This window comes from Grosmannia clavigera (assembly GCF_000143105.1).
Source record: "Grosmannia clavigera kw1407 unplaced genomic scaffold GCSC_89, whole genome shotgun sequence".
NCBI lineage: Eukaryota > Fungi > Ascomycota > Sordariomycetes > Ophiostomatales > Ophiostomataceae > Leptographium > Leptographium clavigerum.
The window spans coordinates 1,086,349-1,102,351 of NW_014040569.1; the positions used below are offsets into that span (position 1 = coordinate 1,086,349).

At 52.0% G+C, this 16,003-nt stretch overlaps 3 protein-coding genes across 3 annotated transcripts; all 3 read left to right on the forward strand.

The window, feature by feature from the left end:
- Window positions 1-5,646: 5,646 nt before the first annotated feature.
- CMQ_5685 (2-dehydropantoate 2-reductase) lies at window positions 5,647-8,171 on the forward strand (the record flags this gene model as incomplete). The annotated part of the gene is made up of 4 exons (XM_014313272.1): window positions 5,647-5,798; window positions 5,881-5,921; window positions 6,004-6,439; window positions 6,527-8,171. 4 exons carry the CDS (start codon window positions 5,647-5,649, stop codon window positions 8,169-8,171), a joined length of 2,274 nt encoding a protein of 757 aa, XP_014168747.1.
- Window positions 8,172-8,785: 614 nt separating this feature from the next.
- CMQ_5500 (duf1721 domain containing protein) lies at window positions 8,786-9,560 on the forward strand (the record flags this gene model as incomplete). Its single annotated transcript, XM_014313087.1, has 4 exons — window positions 8,786-8,916; window positions 9,009-9,216; window positions 9,307-9,428; window positions 9,482-9,560. The coding sequence occupies 4 exons, from the start codon at window positions 8,786-8,788 to the stop codon at window positions 9,558-9,560; spliced, it is 540 nt and encodes a 179-aa protein (XP_014168562.1).
- Window positions 9,561-11,215: 1,655 nt separating this feature from the next.
- CMQ_5580 (ATP dependent RNA helicase) lies at window positions 11,216-13,741 on the forward strand (the record flags this gene model as incomplete). The annotated part of the gene is made up of 5 exons (XM_014313167.1): window positions 11,216-11,459; window positions 12,479-12,889; window positions 12,956-13,316; window positions 13,366-13,623; window positions 13,693-13,741. The coding sequence occupies 5 exons, from the start codon at window positions 11,216-11,218 to the stop codon at window positions 13,739-13,741; spliced, it is 1,323 nt and encodes a 440-aa protein (XP_014168642.1).
- Between the last annotated feature and the right edge of the window lie 2,262 nt (window positions 13,742-16,003).

Here is a 16,003-nt window from a genome sequence, read left to right on the forward strand (position 1 = left end):
CCACCAAGCAGGATGCTATCTTCGGACCGTTCATGCCAAGTGCGGTGTCCGGAGCTCCAGCACGGAGGCGACCTGCAGAGGCAAGATACGCACGATGTAGCCAGTCGGCAATATCAGCTTTTGGCGATCTCTCCTCAGCTCATGACGGAGCCTACGAGTATTGGGAAAAGGAGATGAGCAGATGGCCGGGTTAGGATAGTGAGACCGCAAATGCAAGCTGACGAGCGGAGAGCGTCGCTGTCCAGAATGTTAGATACGACTACACATCCAAAGATAGAGATGACGCAGAGCCGTGGCTATTTTACATATCTCTGCACGATGGCCTGTTGTTGTTGTGCCTTACCCGCGTGCCTTAAACCTCTCTTTTTCCATTACGAAAACCGGTGTAAGATACACGCAACATTGTGGGGTTTGCACGTATTTTTATCCGACCCGTGATTTGCTTTTCTACCGTAGCCCCTGTTTAAGTACAGCCCCTCTGCGCGTCCCGATATTACTACTATGTGCTCCGTACCATATGTAGAACACAGATTGCGATTTCCAGGACGCGGCGCGGACTGACAAAATGGGAATGCCCGATGATAACACCCACCAATCTGCGGCAGAGGTGCACAACGAGCGCATACGTATCTTACAACACAACATGACACGTCTTGCACCTCTTTCTCCTTCTTCCTGGCTAATTTAGCGCGATGGTGGCACCGCGTGGAGACGGACGAAAAGAGAAAAAAAAGAAAAAAAGGACATGGGCTGCTCTGTGGACTTTGCTCCTTGTATACATAGTATCGGCTGCACTCAAGTCTTTAATTCTTTCTTTCACCCCTTTGTCATGGGATTACATTGCTCATTCTCACTTTTCGGTTCGCTGTTTCAGTGCCCCTTTCCCATATCAAATCACATGCTTTCCCGATGTACATTATTGCGTTTCCAATATTAGATATCTAAAGATACTAAGATGTCTTTTCCGCTGGCCTCGCTGCATATCACAGTTGCATTGGCTGCTGTACTATGTAGACAGATGGAGCGCTGTGCTAAGCCAGGCAACGGTAGGATATCATGCTCTTTACCCTTTACGACTAGTCGGCGCACTTAAGTATACGCGTATCGAACTACCAGTATGTACTACGTACGACGGCACTCCACATGGGAAATCTGTTCCTGATCGGTACACGTTCTTAGCACCAGGCGGGAACAAAGAACAAGGGAAAAAACCTGAAGAAAAATAGAACGGCGTCTGGCCAAGTCGCCTGGGCCAACGTACAGCAAAAAAAAAAAAAAAAAAAAAAAAAAAAAAACACAGACTAAGTAGTATCGTTTAGCACAGTAGAAGCACAGTAAAGAGTGTTGCGTTTCATTCTGCGGTGGACTCGGATCGCCGGGAGCTAAGGGCAGGACAATATCACGGAACACAATTTTACTGCTAACTATCTCGATTGGTCATTGGGCTGGACGGACATTTGATGCAACCTAAACAGGGGGGCATGCGCTGAGATATCAGGTATTGTCTTTCTCAGCACGGCAAAGAGAGTACTCCGTGGAGTACGGTAGTGTCGCATCTAGACTGCGGCCGACAGAGAGGGGAGAGAAAAAGCTTTCTGGGCAATTTGGCAAATTCAGGGATTGCCTTGGAAAATCAAGAATCTTTTTATGCGCTTTCCAATACGAGCACATTTGTACACAACGCCTGGACTGCCATAGGATGTGTGTACGGAGTACTCGTACTCGCCATTCTAGGTATCTTACATACCCGTCATACTCTGTACGGATGCTTTGTTGGGAGAGCTCGTACTCGCATTCTACTCGCAGGAAACAAAGATACTCGAGGCACCTAGTGCAGAGGTGTGGATGGAGCCCCACCCGCACATTTTCCCCTTTAAGATCCTTGCCTGTTCCTTACCTGACTTTTCCTTTATATCCGGTGTCCACCAGATGCCACAGAACGTCCCGTAAGAAAGGGCCAGCTAGGATCCAGCGGGGTGGAAGCCGATCCCAGGACCCTTTTTATTCTTTTCTTTGCAAGGAGCAATGCCAAGTCGTACGTGTTTTGAGATCATAAGCACGAGCAAACTGCTTGTGCCCAGTCCGAGATGACGAAGCAAATGCCGGGAAAGCGCAAATAAGTCCGTGGCAAGTATGCATCTTTCTCGTGAGCGTACATACTATACATGCTCGCATACATGTACTCCGTACACAGCATGTAGGCTGCTCTTGTTGTCTTATTTGTACAGGTCCCGCTCCCGTACATATGTAGGAGGATTGAAAAGAGACACCTGATGATTGTGCAACGCTGGTGTGCAGAAGGGTGCGCGAGATTCAACGTCAACTCGAGCAGTATCGTACTGGTGGCCTTCTTCGTACTTGCAAGATACTTCCAGTATTGGCGCTGACCGGTGGCATGCGCATCACGGAGGAAGGAGTTCGGCCGACTATCAGGGCTCTCCTTCCTTCATATCGGGACAACTTAGATCATTTTATTCCAAACCTAGTACGGAGTACTCCGTAATAGCCCTGTACTCTGTAGCCGAAGCCATGCGTCGAGGCTTACATAATATACCAAAGCCACGGAGTGCCTCGGCGCTACCGCTGAGTACTCTGTACTCCGTAAGCATATTGCAGACCCCGGATTCGTGCATATACTGATATGCCTACGACGGGAAGTCCCCATCCCGCCGTCACCGTGACACGCGGCCGTCGGGGGCACAATCTGTATCTTTGTCGCCGCGAGTGCTACATAGTAAGATACGTCGCAGAAGCTTGGAAGCAAGCCACACCGGTGGGGTTCTGATGGCCAAGACGTGTACTCCGTGCCGCAGCACAGAGCACCTTCGGGAGACGTTGCGCTAATATACTCCGTACTGCATTGCACACGTTGCGGGTGGTTCGATAGCATGGCGTCCACGCAAACGAAAGAGCATCTTATTACGCGTACAAGAGTTTTACGCCTCACTATGAGCACGCGAAACAGCGCGTTAACCCGATACCGCCTACATGCATACGAGCTCCTTTGCATGGGTCGATACGAGGAGGTGGCATCAGGCATACGACTCTGGCAAGATTCGTACTTTCCTTCCTGGTCTTGTTCTTGTACTCCCTACTCCATTCGTAGTGTAGCATCGGAGGGGCTTTTGGCTCTGCCGTCTGGCGATCCACTATCCACGGGCCCGTTCAGGCTTCTTGCTGTCGCTTGCATTGTCGATGGGGGTGTGGAAAAGGAGGCAGCGCTGCGTTGGGCTCTCTTTTCTTCTACTCGCACCTTTCCTTCCTTGATCTCGGTGCCTTCCCATTGTGTCTGACGTCTGCCTCTCTCCTTCCCCTCTTTTTACTTCTTCCTCTTATCTTTTGCCTTCTCTCCTTCCTTCTCTCGTAGACAGTCACAGGGATCGTTCAGCCTGAGCGAAGACGGACGACCGACAACAGGGAAGCAAGCAGCAGAAAACCCGAGCCGCATCTCGTTCTTCCCAAGTCTCTGTTTACTTCTTCTCTCGCCTGCCTCTCTTCGGTTTCTTCGACCTCGCCGCGCGGGACAACGGTTCTTGTCTTTTGCCTCCGGCCTCGACCACCGTCTTGTCTTGTCTCGTCGTGCCTTCTCGGCCCCTCCGCTCGTTTTCCTTCTCCGTCTCCGTCGTTGGCATCTCAGCAGCATCGAGTGAGGTCCGACTTGGTGAAGGGAGATAGAAGTGCCCCTCTTTTTTATTTTCATTCTACTCCTGACATATCGCTATTCTCGCCCACCCCTCTCCTTTTTTATTTCAACAAAAAGCGCGCTACTCCACGTTGCCCAAGTTCCAAGACCAACGCCGGCTCTCATTGCTTTCTTTTTCAGCTTCAGCTGGCACAGGGTCCCCAAACCACCGCCGCTCAGACACCCGCAATCGCAGCGCGCCTCCCTCTCTCTGGTATCTTGCACCCCCCCTCTTCGCCGAAGATCATTTGCCCTTTTTCGCCTACTCCATATAGCCTCCCGCCAAACACACCACTCGACACGGCGCACTCCCAGACCGACTTCTGCTCGCTTGTCTCAGCTACGAGATCTCAACCCGACCGGTCGCTTGCATCGTCTTGTCGGCTTTCTTTCAAAACAAGCCCGACTCGACTTGACTCGACCCGACGACCAGACCGCCACTCAGACCGCCTGCGTTTTTGATTGGATCTGTCCACCTCTGCAGCTTTCGACCACTGCATCTGCATCTCCGAGTTGAGCGTACACGTTATACGGCCGCCGCACAACTCTTCCCTGTCGGCCTACGCGCTCGTCCACGCAAGAGCCCACACGCCAAAAAAAACCCACATCGCTAAGGCCGGCTTTTCCGAAGCTTAGTCGGTGCTTGGCGCGCGTCTTGATTTTCCACCTGCAACCCTGCGCAGCGCGTCACTGGTATTGGGCCCTCCCCCTTCCTCACCCCATCGCCGGATGGGTCAGTGGCCTGCGCCTCCTTACTTGGTGTTCTGCTAGCCTTGCAACTGCTGTTGCTACCGTCCTCTATTTTGATCGCCGCGCTGTCGACTGCGACAACCGACGGCTTCAGCGACATACCCACACCTCCGATCAACAGGCTATCAATTAGCTGCTGGACGAATCCCTGCTACAGCGCCAGCTCGACACTACGAGCACACTTTCGCACCCCCTCGCCCCTGCGACCGAGCAGCCAGTCCGACATCCACCCACGTCCCTCCCATTTCGAGCAGTATCAATCTCACTCGGCGTGTGAGCCTGAGCCTGCGAGTCGGCCTGTCAATACGGTACCAGTTGCACGGGAGAAACAGGCAACAGATATCAACACCTACGGCGCTTTATATCCCTCTCCACCTGGGCTTGTTTCCACACACCCCAATTCCCCGAACTCGAACCCGACGCTTGGAAATACTCTGTTTAGTCGCCAGATAGCATACAGCTGCCGCATACGTGACCGTCCTTGTCCCCCACGATACGAGTTACAGAGAGTATTGGTGCACCCCTTGCCTATTTCCCGGCGGCCTAGTCTTGCAGCTTCTTGCATCGTAGCTGAACTTTCTGTCACAGCCCATCGACGGGTTGATACGCCGTTTTGTCAAGTCTCTTAGGGACTACCGCGTGTAGACAGACCATGGCACCAACTAACCCTCGGCTTAAAGTCCTAGCAGGTATGCGCTGTTTTCTTTTTTCTCCGTCCTTTCTTTTTCTTTCTTGCGTCCCTGCCCGGCGTTTGATGTGCTATCTGGCCCCCATTGCAAAACCTACACATACACTAGCATCGCTGTCCGCGCTGGTGTTTTCGCCCTGGTGCTGTTGTGCCGCGCCCTGCATTCTTCGGAGGAAGTGGCCCTATATTTCCCCATTTCTCAACAACTTCCCACCCTTCCTCCGCTCCATTTCCCCTCGAACTAAAAATCACAATCTTTTTCTGTTCTCTTCTTCCCTTGCAAATACCTCGCAGATCCAATTCCAAGCGTGGTCGTTTTTCTTGGGACTCTCGTTTCATTTCTCGTGGCAATTTCTGCCTCAATCTTGTGGCTCGTTTCTTTATTCTAACGGCCATTGCCGTCTTTTCTTACTGTTCTCTCGTCTGTCGCATTTTACACAGTTAATTTCTCAATCCCCCCATATATGCCGGCCTAACTCTTCGTCTTTCGCTTTCATCATTCGCTTCACCTTGCCCGCCTATCGTCATGGACGACGAACTAATGAACGTGGTTACAGTGGGTGGCAATGCGGTTTCTGCTTTTCTGTCTTGGCGTCTGCAGGCCACAAACGCCTGCGATGTAACCCTCGTATGGAAATCCGGCTTCGAGAATGTGTCGCAATATGGCATATCATTCAAGTTAGTACCCCAAACTCCGTCAACCAAGTACCGACGTGTACCGGCAGTGGTTGCGCATACTGACTGCCGCGACAACAAACAGATCCTCAACTTTTGGCAACGAACGGTTCAAGCCGCGCAATGGTAAGAGTTTCCGTGCTACAGGTCTTGCGCCTGTTTTCATTGCGTTCAATTACCTAAGTTCTGACGTGCTAACCTCACACAGTCGTCAGGTCTCCCGAGGACGCTGTGGCGCGCAGAGATGGCGCGTTCGACTACGTCATCCTCTGCATAAAAGCTCTTCCTGATGTGTACGATCTCGCCTCTATCATCGACTCAGTCGTTGAGCCACAACACACTTGCATCTTGGTCAACACGACCCATAGTTTGGGCGTCGAAGCTGCCATTGAGGAGCGGTTTCCTACGAACGTCGTTCTGTCTCTTGTTTCCAATGCAGAACTTGTGCAGACCGGTACCAGCGAATTCGAGCACAAGGGCTCCACGGAGATCTGGGTTGGGCCTACCAACAGCAAGAATGATCGCATTCCTAAAACCATTCGCGAAGATATGGCGCAGGCTCTCGCTATGACTCTTTGCTCCGGCCAGGTCGAATGCAAAGTCTCACCAAATATTCGCCAACAGCAATACGAGAGGCTCATTGGGTACGTTCTTTTGCTCGCCCTATGCGGCTTTTTTCCGGATCTCTGTTTTGTTTTGACACTTGATCATCGGCTAACGAAATCTATCAGGCCCATTGCATTCCATCCAGCAAGCGTCATTTTCGAAACACCAAGCCATGCAGCTCTGGTTGAAAAAGTTGGCGTCCGGCAACTGATCTCGAGCCTTTTTGACGAACTGCTAGCCCTCGCCGAAGCGCAAGGCTGCAAATTCCCACCAGACTTCAAGGAGCGAACCATGACTGAGATGGCAAAGCCACAACAGCCCGAGAGCGTCATGTGGCAAGATTACGTCGCAAGACGTCCTATGGAGGTCGATACATTCCTCGGCTCACCGCTGCGCCTGTCCCAGGAGGCCGGCATCGCAGTACCGCGCTTGGAAACGATGTATGCGATAATGCATAATTTGAACACGGTCAACCGGACGCGGCCAAAGGGCGACGCAAACGGACCTTCCCCGAGCTCACCAACTGGCACCATAACCATGACGCCGCGTGCTCCATCACAAGCTGGTGGTGGCCGTCCCATGACGAACGGAGGCCCGAACGGCATGCCCAATGGCATAGGTCGCCCCAGACCCCGTGTTTCCTCCCAGATGGGACCCAACGGTCGGCGCCCGCCGGTGTCAATGAACACGAATGGCGGACCGAATGGCTATGGTAGACCACCATCGTCGCGCCAGCAGTCAAGGCGTGGTTCCATGGAAGGACAGGACCTGGAAGAATTTAGCCACGTGGTGCTCTACAACGATATTCCTGAAGGTGGCGAAGCCGCACACCCCCCTACTGACTCGGAGTTGGCCTTGAGAGAGCGGGAATTGCAGCTCCGCCAGCGAGAAATCGCGCTCAGAGAACAGGAGATGAGAATGCGCCGTCCCGGCCCGTCATCAAGAAGGGGTCCGCCTCCCGGCCCGCCTGCGCGATCAGGTATTGATATCGGTATCTACGACGATGATGATGAAGAGGACGACTACTTTGATCCAAATGCGGGCCCGCCGGCACCCATGATCGATCCTGACAACTTCGACATGATGAGTGTGACATCCCGGAAAAACAGAAAGGTAGCGGGCAGCAATGCGAACAATGCCCAGTTCCGCAAGGGTGGCGATCCCGCGGCGTCTAGAGGTAGCAGGTTCCGGCCCGTCTTTGGCAGAAACAGGTCCAGCCAGATCGTGGACCAGGCTCCTCCAGTCGGCAGCAACATCCTTGACGACCCGTTGTTGTCGTTTACTTCTAACCGATACGGAAATGTCGACCGCGGGCAGATGCATGCCGAATCTCGTGCAAACTCACTCACTGCGTCCCGCCTAGAAGACCTTCAGTTCCCTCCTGGCAGCGCTGGCGGCTTCCCACGCCGGACCAGCCATTCGCCAGGCAACACATTTAGTCCGTCGGTTCGTGGTGGTCCTGGTGGCCGCCCATCACCACCCAATGGTTTCGGTGGCCCAGCGAACGGTAGGCCGTCGCCACCTGACGGCGTTCGCCAGCCAGTTCCACGATACCCACCTGGTCAAGGCAATGCTGTGGCGCCGCAACAGGTTGAGCAACACGCCGGGGTGAGCTCCCTTCAGCCGCCTTTTGGGAAAAACGTGCGAAGTCTGACGGGAAGTGCAAGTGCTAGCGCGGGTAGTAGCGATTCCGCCCATCTCGACTCGGAACCATCGGCACACAGCAGCCAGAGCAGCCTGGGGCCGAGACCTCCCATTGGTGTCCGGTAAACGAAAATACAATGCACGATAGAGCTTTGGGACTTCTCCCCGTAATGTTTCTTGTTCAGCCACCAGAATATATCCGCCGACTAAGTTCAGCGACGTCATCCAAGCGAGACTGCCATTTTGTTCCGAATCCTTTTTCGGAATCACCAGAGGCACAACGATACGAAACGAACATATCCGACCTCTGTTCTTTTGTTTTGTACCGATCTCGGTCGGCTCTTGGTCTTCTAATGTTTCTTTTGTCTCTATTTTTATACACAGTACACGCACACTGCTTCCGGACAGCTCTCATAGGGATAGGGGAGCGAGGTTCATGTGGTATTATTCTTTGGCCGCGAAGCTGCAAATATCATTACTGTTTTGTTTCTGGTAATACTGCATAAAGAGGGGGCCTACGGAATCACCTTTCCTTACTTTTTTTTGTTATAATGTTTTTTTCTCTTTTCTCTTCATTCTCCTGTCCCAACTTTCTGTTATGTTTCATACTCACATACAACACCGTGGAAATTAATGTGAAAAGAAGAATTTTTTGTCTGCCATGCGAGCACAAGGGCAAGTTCTTTGGATGACAATTCATATTGGGGCCCCTCAATCCGTCTTGCTTTTTCATACCGCAGATGGGGACCAGAATAGTAAATGCAGACGATGACAATCCATGGATCGGTGACACTAAAGTCACCGAAGCCTATAACCTGTTGGAGGCTTCACAAGAAAACGCGTATTACAGTGATTATGATCTCGATAAGGGGTGTGTGGCACTGTACTGCACTGTACATTTGCTAGCAGACCCCGCAACTCGTTGACGCGTTTTCTGATAACAGACGACTAACATCTCCCAAGCTTCGCCCATCTGCAAAAGTACTCTCAGAACGCGTCCAGCGTCGAACTTATCCTTCCTGACGTGGTGTTGGCTAGCTGTCGGCCAACATCTCTTCTGTGTGCCATCATGAATGCCAACCAGCCGACATCGACCCTCAACGCCACACGGAATGCCACATTTACCGGTAACATGGCCGCTTCAGGCCCTGCCGTTAAGGCTAGACAGCTGGTAATGCAGCCCTGGGTGTCGGATGCGCTCTGTTCGACGCCAGATCGATCATTCTGCTGACTGGAATGCTTATTACTTGTGGTATCGCAGGCCCACCTTCAGTCTCAGCTTGCTCAACTCTCGGCGCAATTAGCCGACACTGACAGCCTTGTGCGCGTCACGGCTGCACAGGCCGCTTATCTACGAGAGCTGGGAAGCTGGCATGCTGGACTGTATGACGTCTTTCCCTCACCAAACCACGACCTCGGACAACTGACTTTTCCAGATTCATGGCCGCCAGCAAGGTGCTCGGCGAGGACGGGGCTAGAGACTCTCGAGGGGTCGACCGGGATTCTAGTCAATAATGACGGTAGCAGAGAGGTCCGAAATGATTGCTTGAGTATCCGATGTTTACACGTACATTTGAGAACCGGTACGCGAAAATGGAGAGACGCCAAGCAGTCTGACCACGACAAGCGATGTGTTCCAAGCACTGTTTTCCATTTTGTATTCTGATTTGATGTGTCTCTTCTTTGGAAAGTTGTTCGTACCTTGGAGATTTCATGTTTAGAACCGCAAGCCTGCCAGTCCTGACAACCTACGATGCCTAGGTTTTTATGAACTCTCGTCATGATAGCTCGCTCTAAGAAGACATATGTATGATTTCTAGGAAGCACTGTACACAAGCCGTGCCCTTCGGCTTTTGCTTCAACGTGCTTTGGGGCTTTGTCGCAAGACTGTGATGCTGCCCCAGTGAAGGTAGTACTAATTTGGGGGGTTTAAGCCAGCTCTGTTGATGGAGCTGGTATCCGTGAGGGTTGAGTCCGTAATCAGGGGGCTTTTCTGATATCCAAAACCTGCTGGTGCATGGTTTTCGGACTTTTGCCAGTGGTGCTGCTCCGTACGTCCGTCTGGGTCTGCTCGTCTCCTCTGTTGTCCTGACGAAACGGTCGCCGAGGCTGCCGCGGCGCCACCACAGGGTATCGCCGCACACGCCTGCACGTGCGGCATTCTACTGCCAATACATCTGCCCACGGCTTTTTGCCGTCTCTACTCTTGTTTTCCACCACAGACGTACAAGTATCACCCTCGACCAGGAGAGTGTCACAGAACTTGCAAACGCTGCGCTTCACAGCCGGCCGCAGTCGCATGTTGGTTTTCCGGGATACAGAGCGCATCTGAGTCAGGAGACGGCGAGACAGTCCCGGAAGAGCATGTGAAGGCTGACTAGGGCTATCTTTTTCTCGTTGCTGTTGCTGTGCTTCATTTGACTCTGAATCTGAATTTGCTGGTAATTGTGGTGGTACTGCCGCTAGCAGTGCAGCTGCCTGGTAGAGAAAGGAAACTCTGGAGTATGCGGGCCGATTTGGTACCGCTGCAGGGTTTGATTTTATTTTTGCCATTCTGTTTATTAGAACAGCGATTGCTTCAAGGATGCTGGGCTGGCTTGTGAAGAATCCTGGCGACTCGATGTTAGATGCTTGCCAAATTTGTGTAAATAAGATCACGTGATTATACGCTTTATGTCAATGCAAGTACGCAGTACATCGTTACCTCGCGGACCATCATTAATCCGAGCAAGGCGTCCAACACGCATGGCCTTGCGGCGAATGTCCTTTTCAACTTCTCCCTTCCCTTCCTTTCTCCTTTTCGCCCCCGCAACAACCAGAACCCAACAACAAACAGGCAACATACCGTTCTGCTTGTCATCGACCAGCTTTTGTTCGTGTCGGTTACTTCATCTAAGACCTTCTCCTTTTGACGGCCCACTTCTTTCTATTTCTGTCGAAAGTGTTTTTCGATACCTTCTCCACAGAGCTCAGCCAACTTCGCCGCTTTTTCGACACGACAACAAAATCTTTCTCTTCTTCGCTCCGTCTGGTTCGCGATACAACGTAACGCGACGACAACTCTCGGGTAAACGCACCAAAACAACGGTATTTTTGGTGTCACGCAACAGTCTAGATCGGTTCCCGCATACCTTTCCATTTTCTTCACGACAGTATAACCAAACAGCAACATGTCTGCCGAGGAAGACTTGATTGACTACTCCGACGAGGAGCTCAACACCACCGAGGGTGCCACTTCCAACGGCAAGAAGGGCTCTGCTACAGCCGGTGGCGATGCCTCGGCTGCCGGTTCAAACAGCGTCGACAAGAAGGGCAGCTATGTCGGTATTCATTCGACAGGTTTCAGAGACTTCCTTCTGAAGCCAGAGCTTTTCCGCGCCACCGCCGATTGCGGTTTCGAACATCCATCGGAGGGTTAGTCATTGACACATGAAACACAAAACTACTTTTGATTATCCAGCTCTACCTCCGCTTGTTTTCCCTGCCCCCCTTTTCTCCTCTCCCTTGATACTCGCTCAGAGAGGCGTCCGTCCAGCACCATCGCAAGCGAATGGCCATTAAGAGAAGACCAAAAGCCTGAGGGAAAGGGGCCAAATGAGCATTTTCGAGATGGACAGAGGAAAAGCGCAGATAGCAGATTGGAGTACACGGGAACCAAATTTCCATCGCCCACGCAGATCGGCTTTGCTGGGGTGTTCGCTCCGACTCTTCTCACTTGCCTCGTCCCTGCTACCGCTTTTGGAAAGCAATGCGGGATCATACATACCTATTCAGATGGGGCTACATTACTCGAAAGGGTTTATTGGTCTGCGAAAGCGGCCAGGCCTCATTTGGAGATGACGGTTGTTGCTCGCTTCCAGTTGATCTGGATAGAGCTGGGTGGTGACCGGTCAAAGGTCGCCACACGCAACACCTGCCTGTTGCACGGGAAAGGGAGAGCAGTAGGGACGGGGATGTCGTCTTGCCCACGTCATGGTGGGCATGCACTTCTGCCCATGTCCAGCTCTGTGTCGCGGTCGGGCATACGGTTGCGATTCACAAGACCAATCCCGGGACCTCACGAGCACTCCCTTTTCGCAGCCAGCCGACGAGGCAAGGGTGTATTGTCTGGAAATGAAGCTCGAGGCTCGATTCGATAGCAACGACAAAGGTCTTGAGTCAGTTGGCGTTCGGCAGTCTGTCTTTGCAGACGATCAGGGTTGGCTGTTGCAACCACTGCGCAGCGCAAGGGCTCCCGGCCTGTGCTTCGTTTACTCTGCTCGCGTTGATTGATGCTTGAACTCCTCATTGCTGAACCACGGGGAGGATGATATTCATTTCTGCTGCGACGATGGACGGACCTCTCAACTCTCTTTTTGACCGCACTCTCTCGTCTTTTCATTCAAGCAAATCATTCCAAGAAACCCTTCTGACATTCGAACGAATTACTACAGTTCAGCAAACCTGCATCCCTCAAGCCTTGATTGGAGGCGACATCATCTGCCAGGCTAAATCTGGTCTGGGCAAGACTGCCGTTTTCGTTCTCGCCACGCTTCAGCAAATCGAACCCGTTGCCGGCGAGTGCTCGGTGCTTGTGATGTGCCACACCCGAGAACTAGCCTTCCAGATTCGCAACGAGTACAACCGATTCTCCAAGTACATGCCAGAGATCAAGACCGGCGTGTTTTACGGTGGCACCCCCATCCAGAAGGATGCCGAGATCCTGCGCAACAAGGAGACTCACCCGCACATCATTGTTGGCACTCCCGGACGTCTGAATGCTCTTGTTCGTGACAAGTACTTGCGTCTTGGCAGCGTTCGGATCTTTGTCCTAGACGAGTGCGACAAGATGCTCGATCAAATCGGTATGAATGTCTTTAGCGTTTTGCTTTTATAATCACACTGGACCAGTATTTCTAACCTCACGCCAGATATGCGCCGTGATGTACAGGAGATCTTCCGTGCTACTCCCCAGCAGAAGCAGGTTATGATGTTTTCCGCAACTCTTTCGGACGAGATCAAGCCAATTTGCCGGAAGTTCATGCAGAACCCAACGGAGCACTACGTCGACGAAGACACCAAGTTGACGCTGCACGGTCTTCAGCAGTACTACATCCCTCTGGAGGAGCGGGAGAAGAACCGTAAGCTCAACGAGCTTCTGGACGAGCTGCAATTCAACCAGGTCATCATCTTCGTCAAGAGCACTGTTCGTGCGACGGAACTTGACAAGCTTCTCAGAGAATGCAACTTCCCTTCGATTGCAGTCCACTCGGGCGTTAGCCAGGAAGAAAGGTATGAACTATGAAGAGTGTAATGTTGAACTTTTGGCTAACTTGTCCAGAATTCGCCGGTACAAGGAGTTCAAAGAGTTCAACAAGCGCATTTGCGTTGCGACGGACGTCTTTGGCCGTGGTATCGACATTGAGCGCATCAACCTTGCCATCAACTACGATCTGCCTGCTGATGCCGACTCGTACCTTCACCGTGTCGGTCGTGCCGGCCGCTTCGGTACCAAGGGTCTGGCTATTTCCTTTGTCAGCAACGAACAGGACAAGGAAGTGCTGAAAGCGATTGAGAAGCGGTTCGAAGTTGCCCTTCCGTAAGTGTCTTCGCGTTACCTGTTCAAGTGTTGATATGATGATGATATGATGACTAACAACTCCTTCAGTGAGTTCCCCAAGGATGGTATCGATGCGAGCACTTACATGGCTTCGTAGGCGAAGCCGCGACATCTGCCATTTTATTTTTCCCGGTACCACATATTTGTTACGTATTTATTAGTCTACCAGTGGTTTTGTTTTTGTGTTCTGTTTGACCTCGTTGCCGGCCTTACAAGTGTGTCCCCGAGGAAGAACGAAACCCCAAAAGAAGGAAAGCTTGTGAGAGAAAGGTGGCCTGTCACCTCGGAGTATTTGTATTACCAATTGCAATGTAAAATGTGGTATCGGCATTTCGTTCAACCGTTTTCCTTTAAAAAATTAGTCCCATCCCGCGAAATGACGAGGATGGCGAAATGGCAGCTGTGTTAGCCAGTGTGTGCTTGTTCGAAAGTCTAGAACACAAGATCGATGCAACGGCGTGACATGTCCTGAGGACTGCTGCTTGGTGCGTCCGGTTCGTGAAGGTGGTTGCCTGCTCGTACTCGTATTGATTGCTCACGCATGGCTTACTAGGCTCAATGTCATCTTGTTGTCGGCTAACACGGCAATCCTGCAAAGGTTCATGTCCTACTCTGTGACTCGGCAACGTGATCCAGCAACTTCGTGGTGCCGACTAATCCAAGCCGATTGGTGCTAGCTACCTCTAAGTGGCTGCATGAAGTTCGACTCCAGCCAACTCGAAATCTAGGCTACTAGGTGGCGGCTATCTGGGCCACCCGTCAAAGGCGGCATGCTGTTGAAAACAGAACGATAGCCTTCTCGTACGAGTTAAGTTTTCGCGGGTATATGCCGCTCTGATTTTTCAGATAGGTCGTTTGAATATGCAGTTCTCCAGGAATGCAGGATCTCGTGACGTCTGCTCCTGATTTTATTTTTGTTGCATCACGAGAGATGATTAAAAAAGGGGAACCGCCAGCTGGAGTGAAATTTTACCCGGCGAATGTCGCCGGGTAAAAGAACAAAAAAAAAAGCAAGATGTGGACTGGCTGCGGCAACGTGTATGCTCATGCTTCCGTTGTCGGCCCAAGGTGACGTCCGTGACTGGAAGGAGAAGGAAAAGCCACTTGTTTCACGGACACGCCGTTTTCTCAACTTGCATCCCTTCGGCGGGAACCGATGGAAGGGCTCCAACTTTTTTTTGGGCCGTGGCTGTGTTTATTTCCGCACGCCGGCGGTCAGATGACCGCTGATGAAATATTTTCAGCTGCGACGTACTCCGTAGCTCCTGGCAGGCTGGACACGAGGGCGAGAAGGCCTTGGAATTAGGCTGCTGGGCCTCTACGACAGCGGGGAAGGTCCATAATTAGGGCCTGCTATTTGGGACACTTGAGTCATACCCGTGTCTTTCTCGTGTTTGTCCTGCTTTGTACACTTCTCCTGTGCTTCGGAGACTCGCACAGAACTGACTCCGTATTGCGTACTTTGGCGAGGATATGTAACGGCAAGCAGCACATGGCCGGCGAGCTCCCGACCTATGGACCATGCTGTGGCTCTCCTGGTTAGGTCGTGCATCCGATAAAAAGGTCGCCTTGTCCGTTGCGAGTACGATGTGAACGAAAAGATGCACGTAAATTAGAGGGGGGAGCGACTGGGGCCTCCACACCACCCCCGAGGATATTTCCACACCTGCACGCTTTATGTTGCCCAAAATGACGGGAGTCAAATCTCGCCATCCAGGCAGCAGAGGTCCATCTTTGCCGCAGTTGGGAGTACTGTGCGCACATACTCGATATACTGTGTCAGCTATGCCATCTTCACCCTTTATTTGCACATTGGACAAGGCGGTGCTACTGCGGCAGGACTGCTTATTGTGCTACTTCTGGTTGAGGCAGCCTCCTCGGTTTCGCTGTATCAGTTGGGTATTGGCTTTCACCTTCACCGTGAAAGTCGGGACGTTGTATTCGTAACGTGCTAAAATGGATTATGTGGACCGGCCGAAATGCGTGAGCTCGGCGGGGCGAAGAGTGCCAGCCGGCGCACGTCGAAGTGGGTCGCATCGTTATCTGTGTGTGGCGATTGGCCGACACTCATCCTTCAATCTGCCTTGAATATTGGCAGCAGACTCATGATACGGGAGTTTGCCAGCTGGCAGTCTTTTTTTTTTCAAGACCGTACTGTCGATGTCCCTCAAGACGTAAGGCAGCAAGCAACAAGTGTCGGGCAAGAGAAGGACAGTCGGGGATCTTGATTTGGGAATCTGATCGTCGGTGAGGAGTGGCGCATTATACGGAACGCGTGGTGGGAAATCCGTGAGAGATACACGATCTCTTACGAGACAGCCCGAGTATCACATACTACACTGTGCGCTGCTCCCCCACC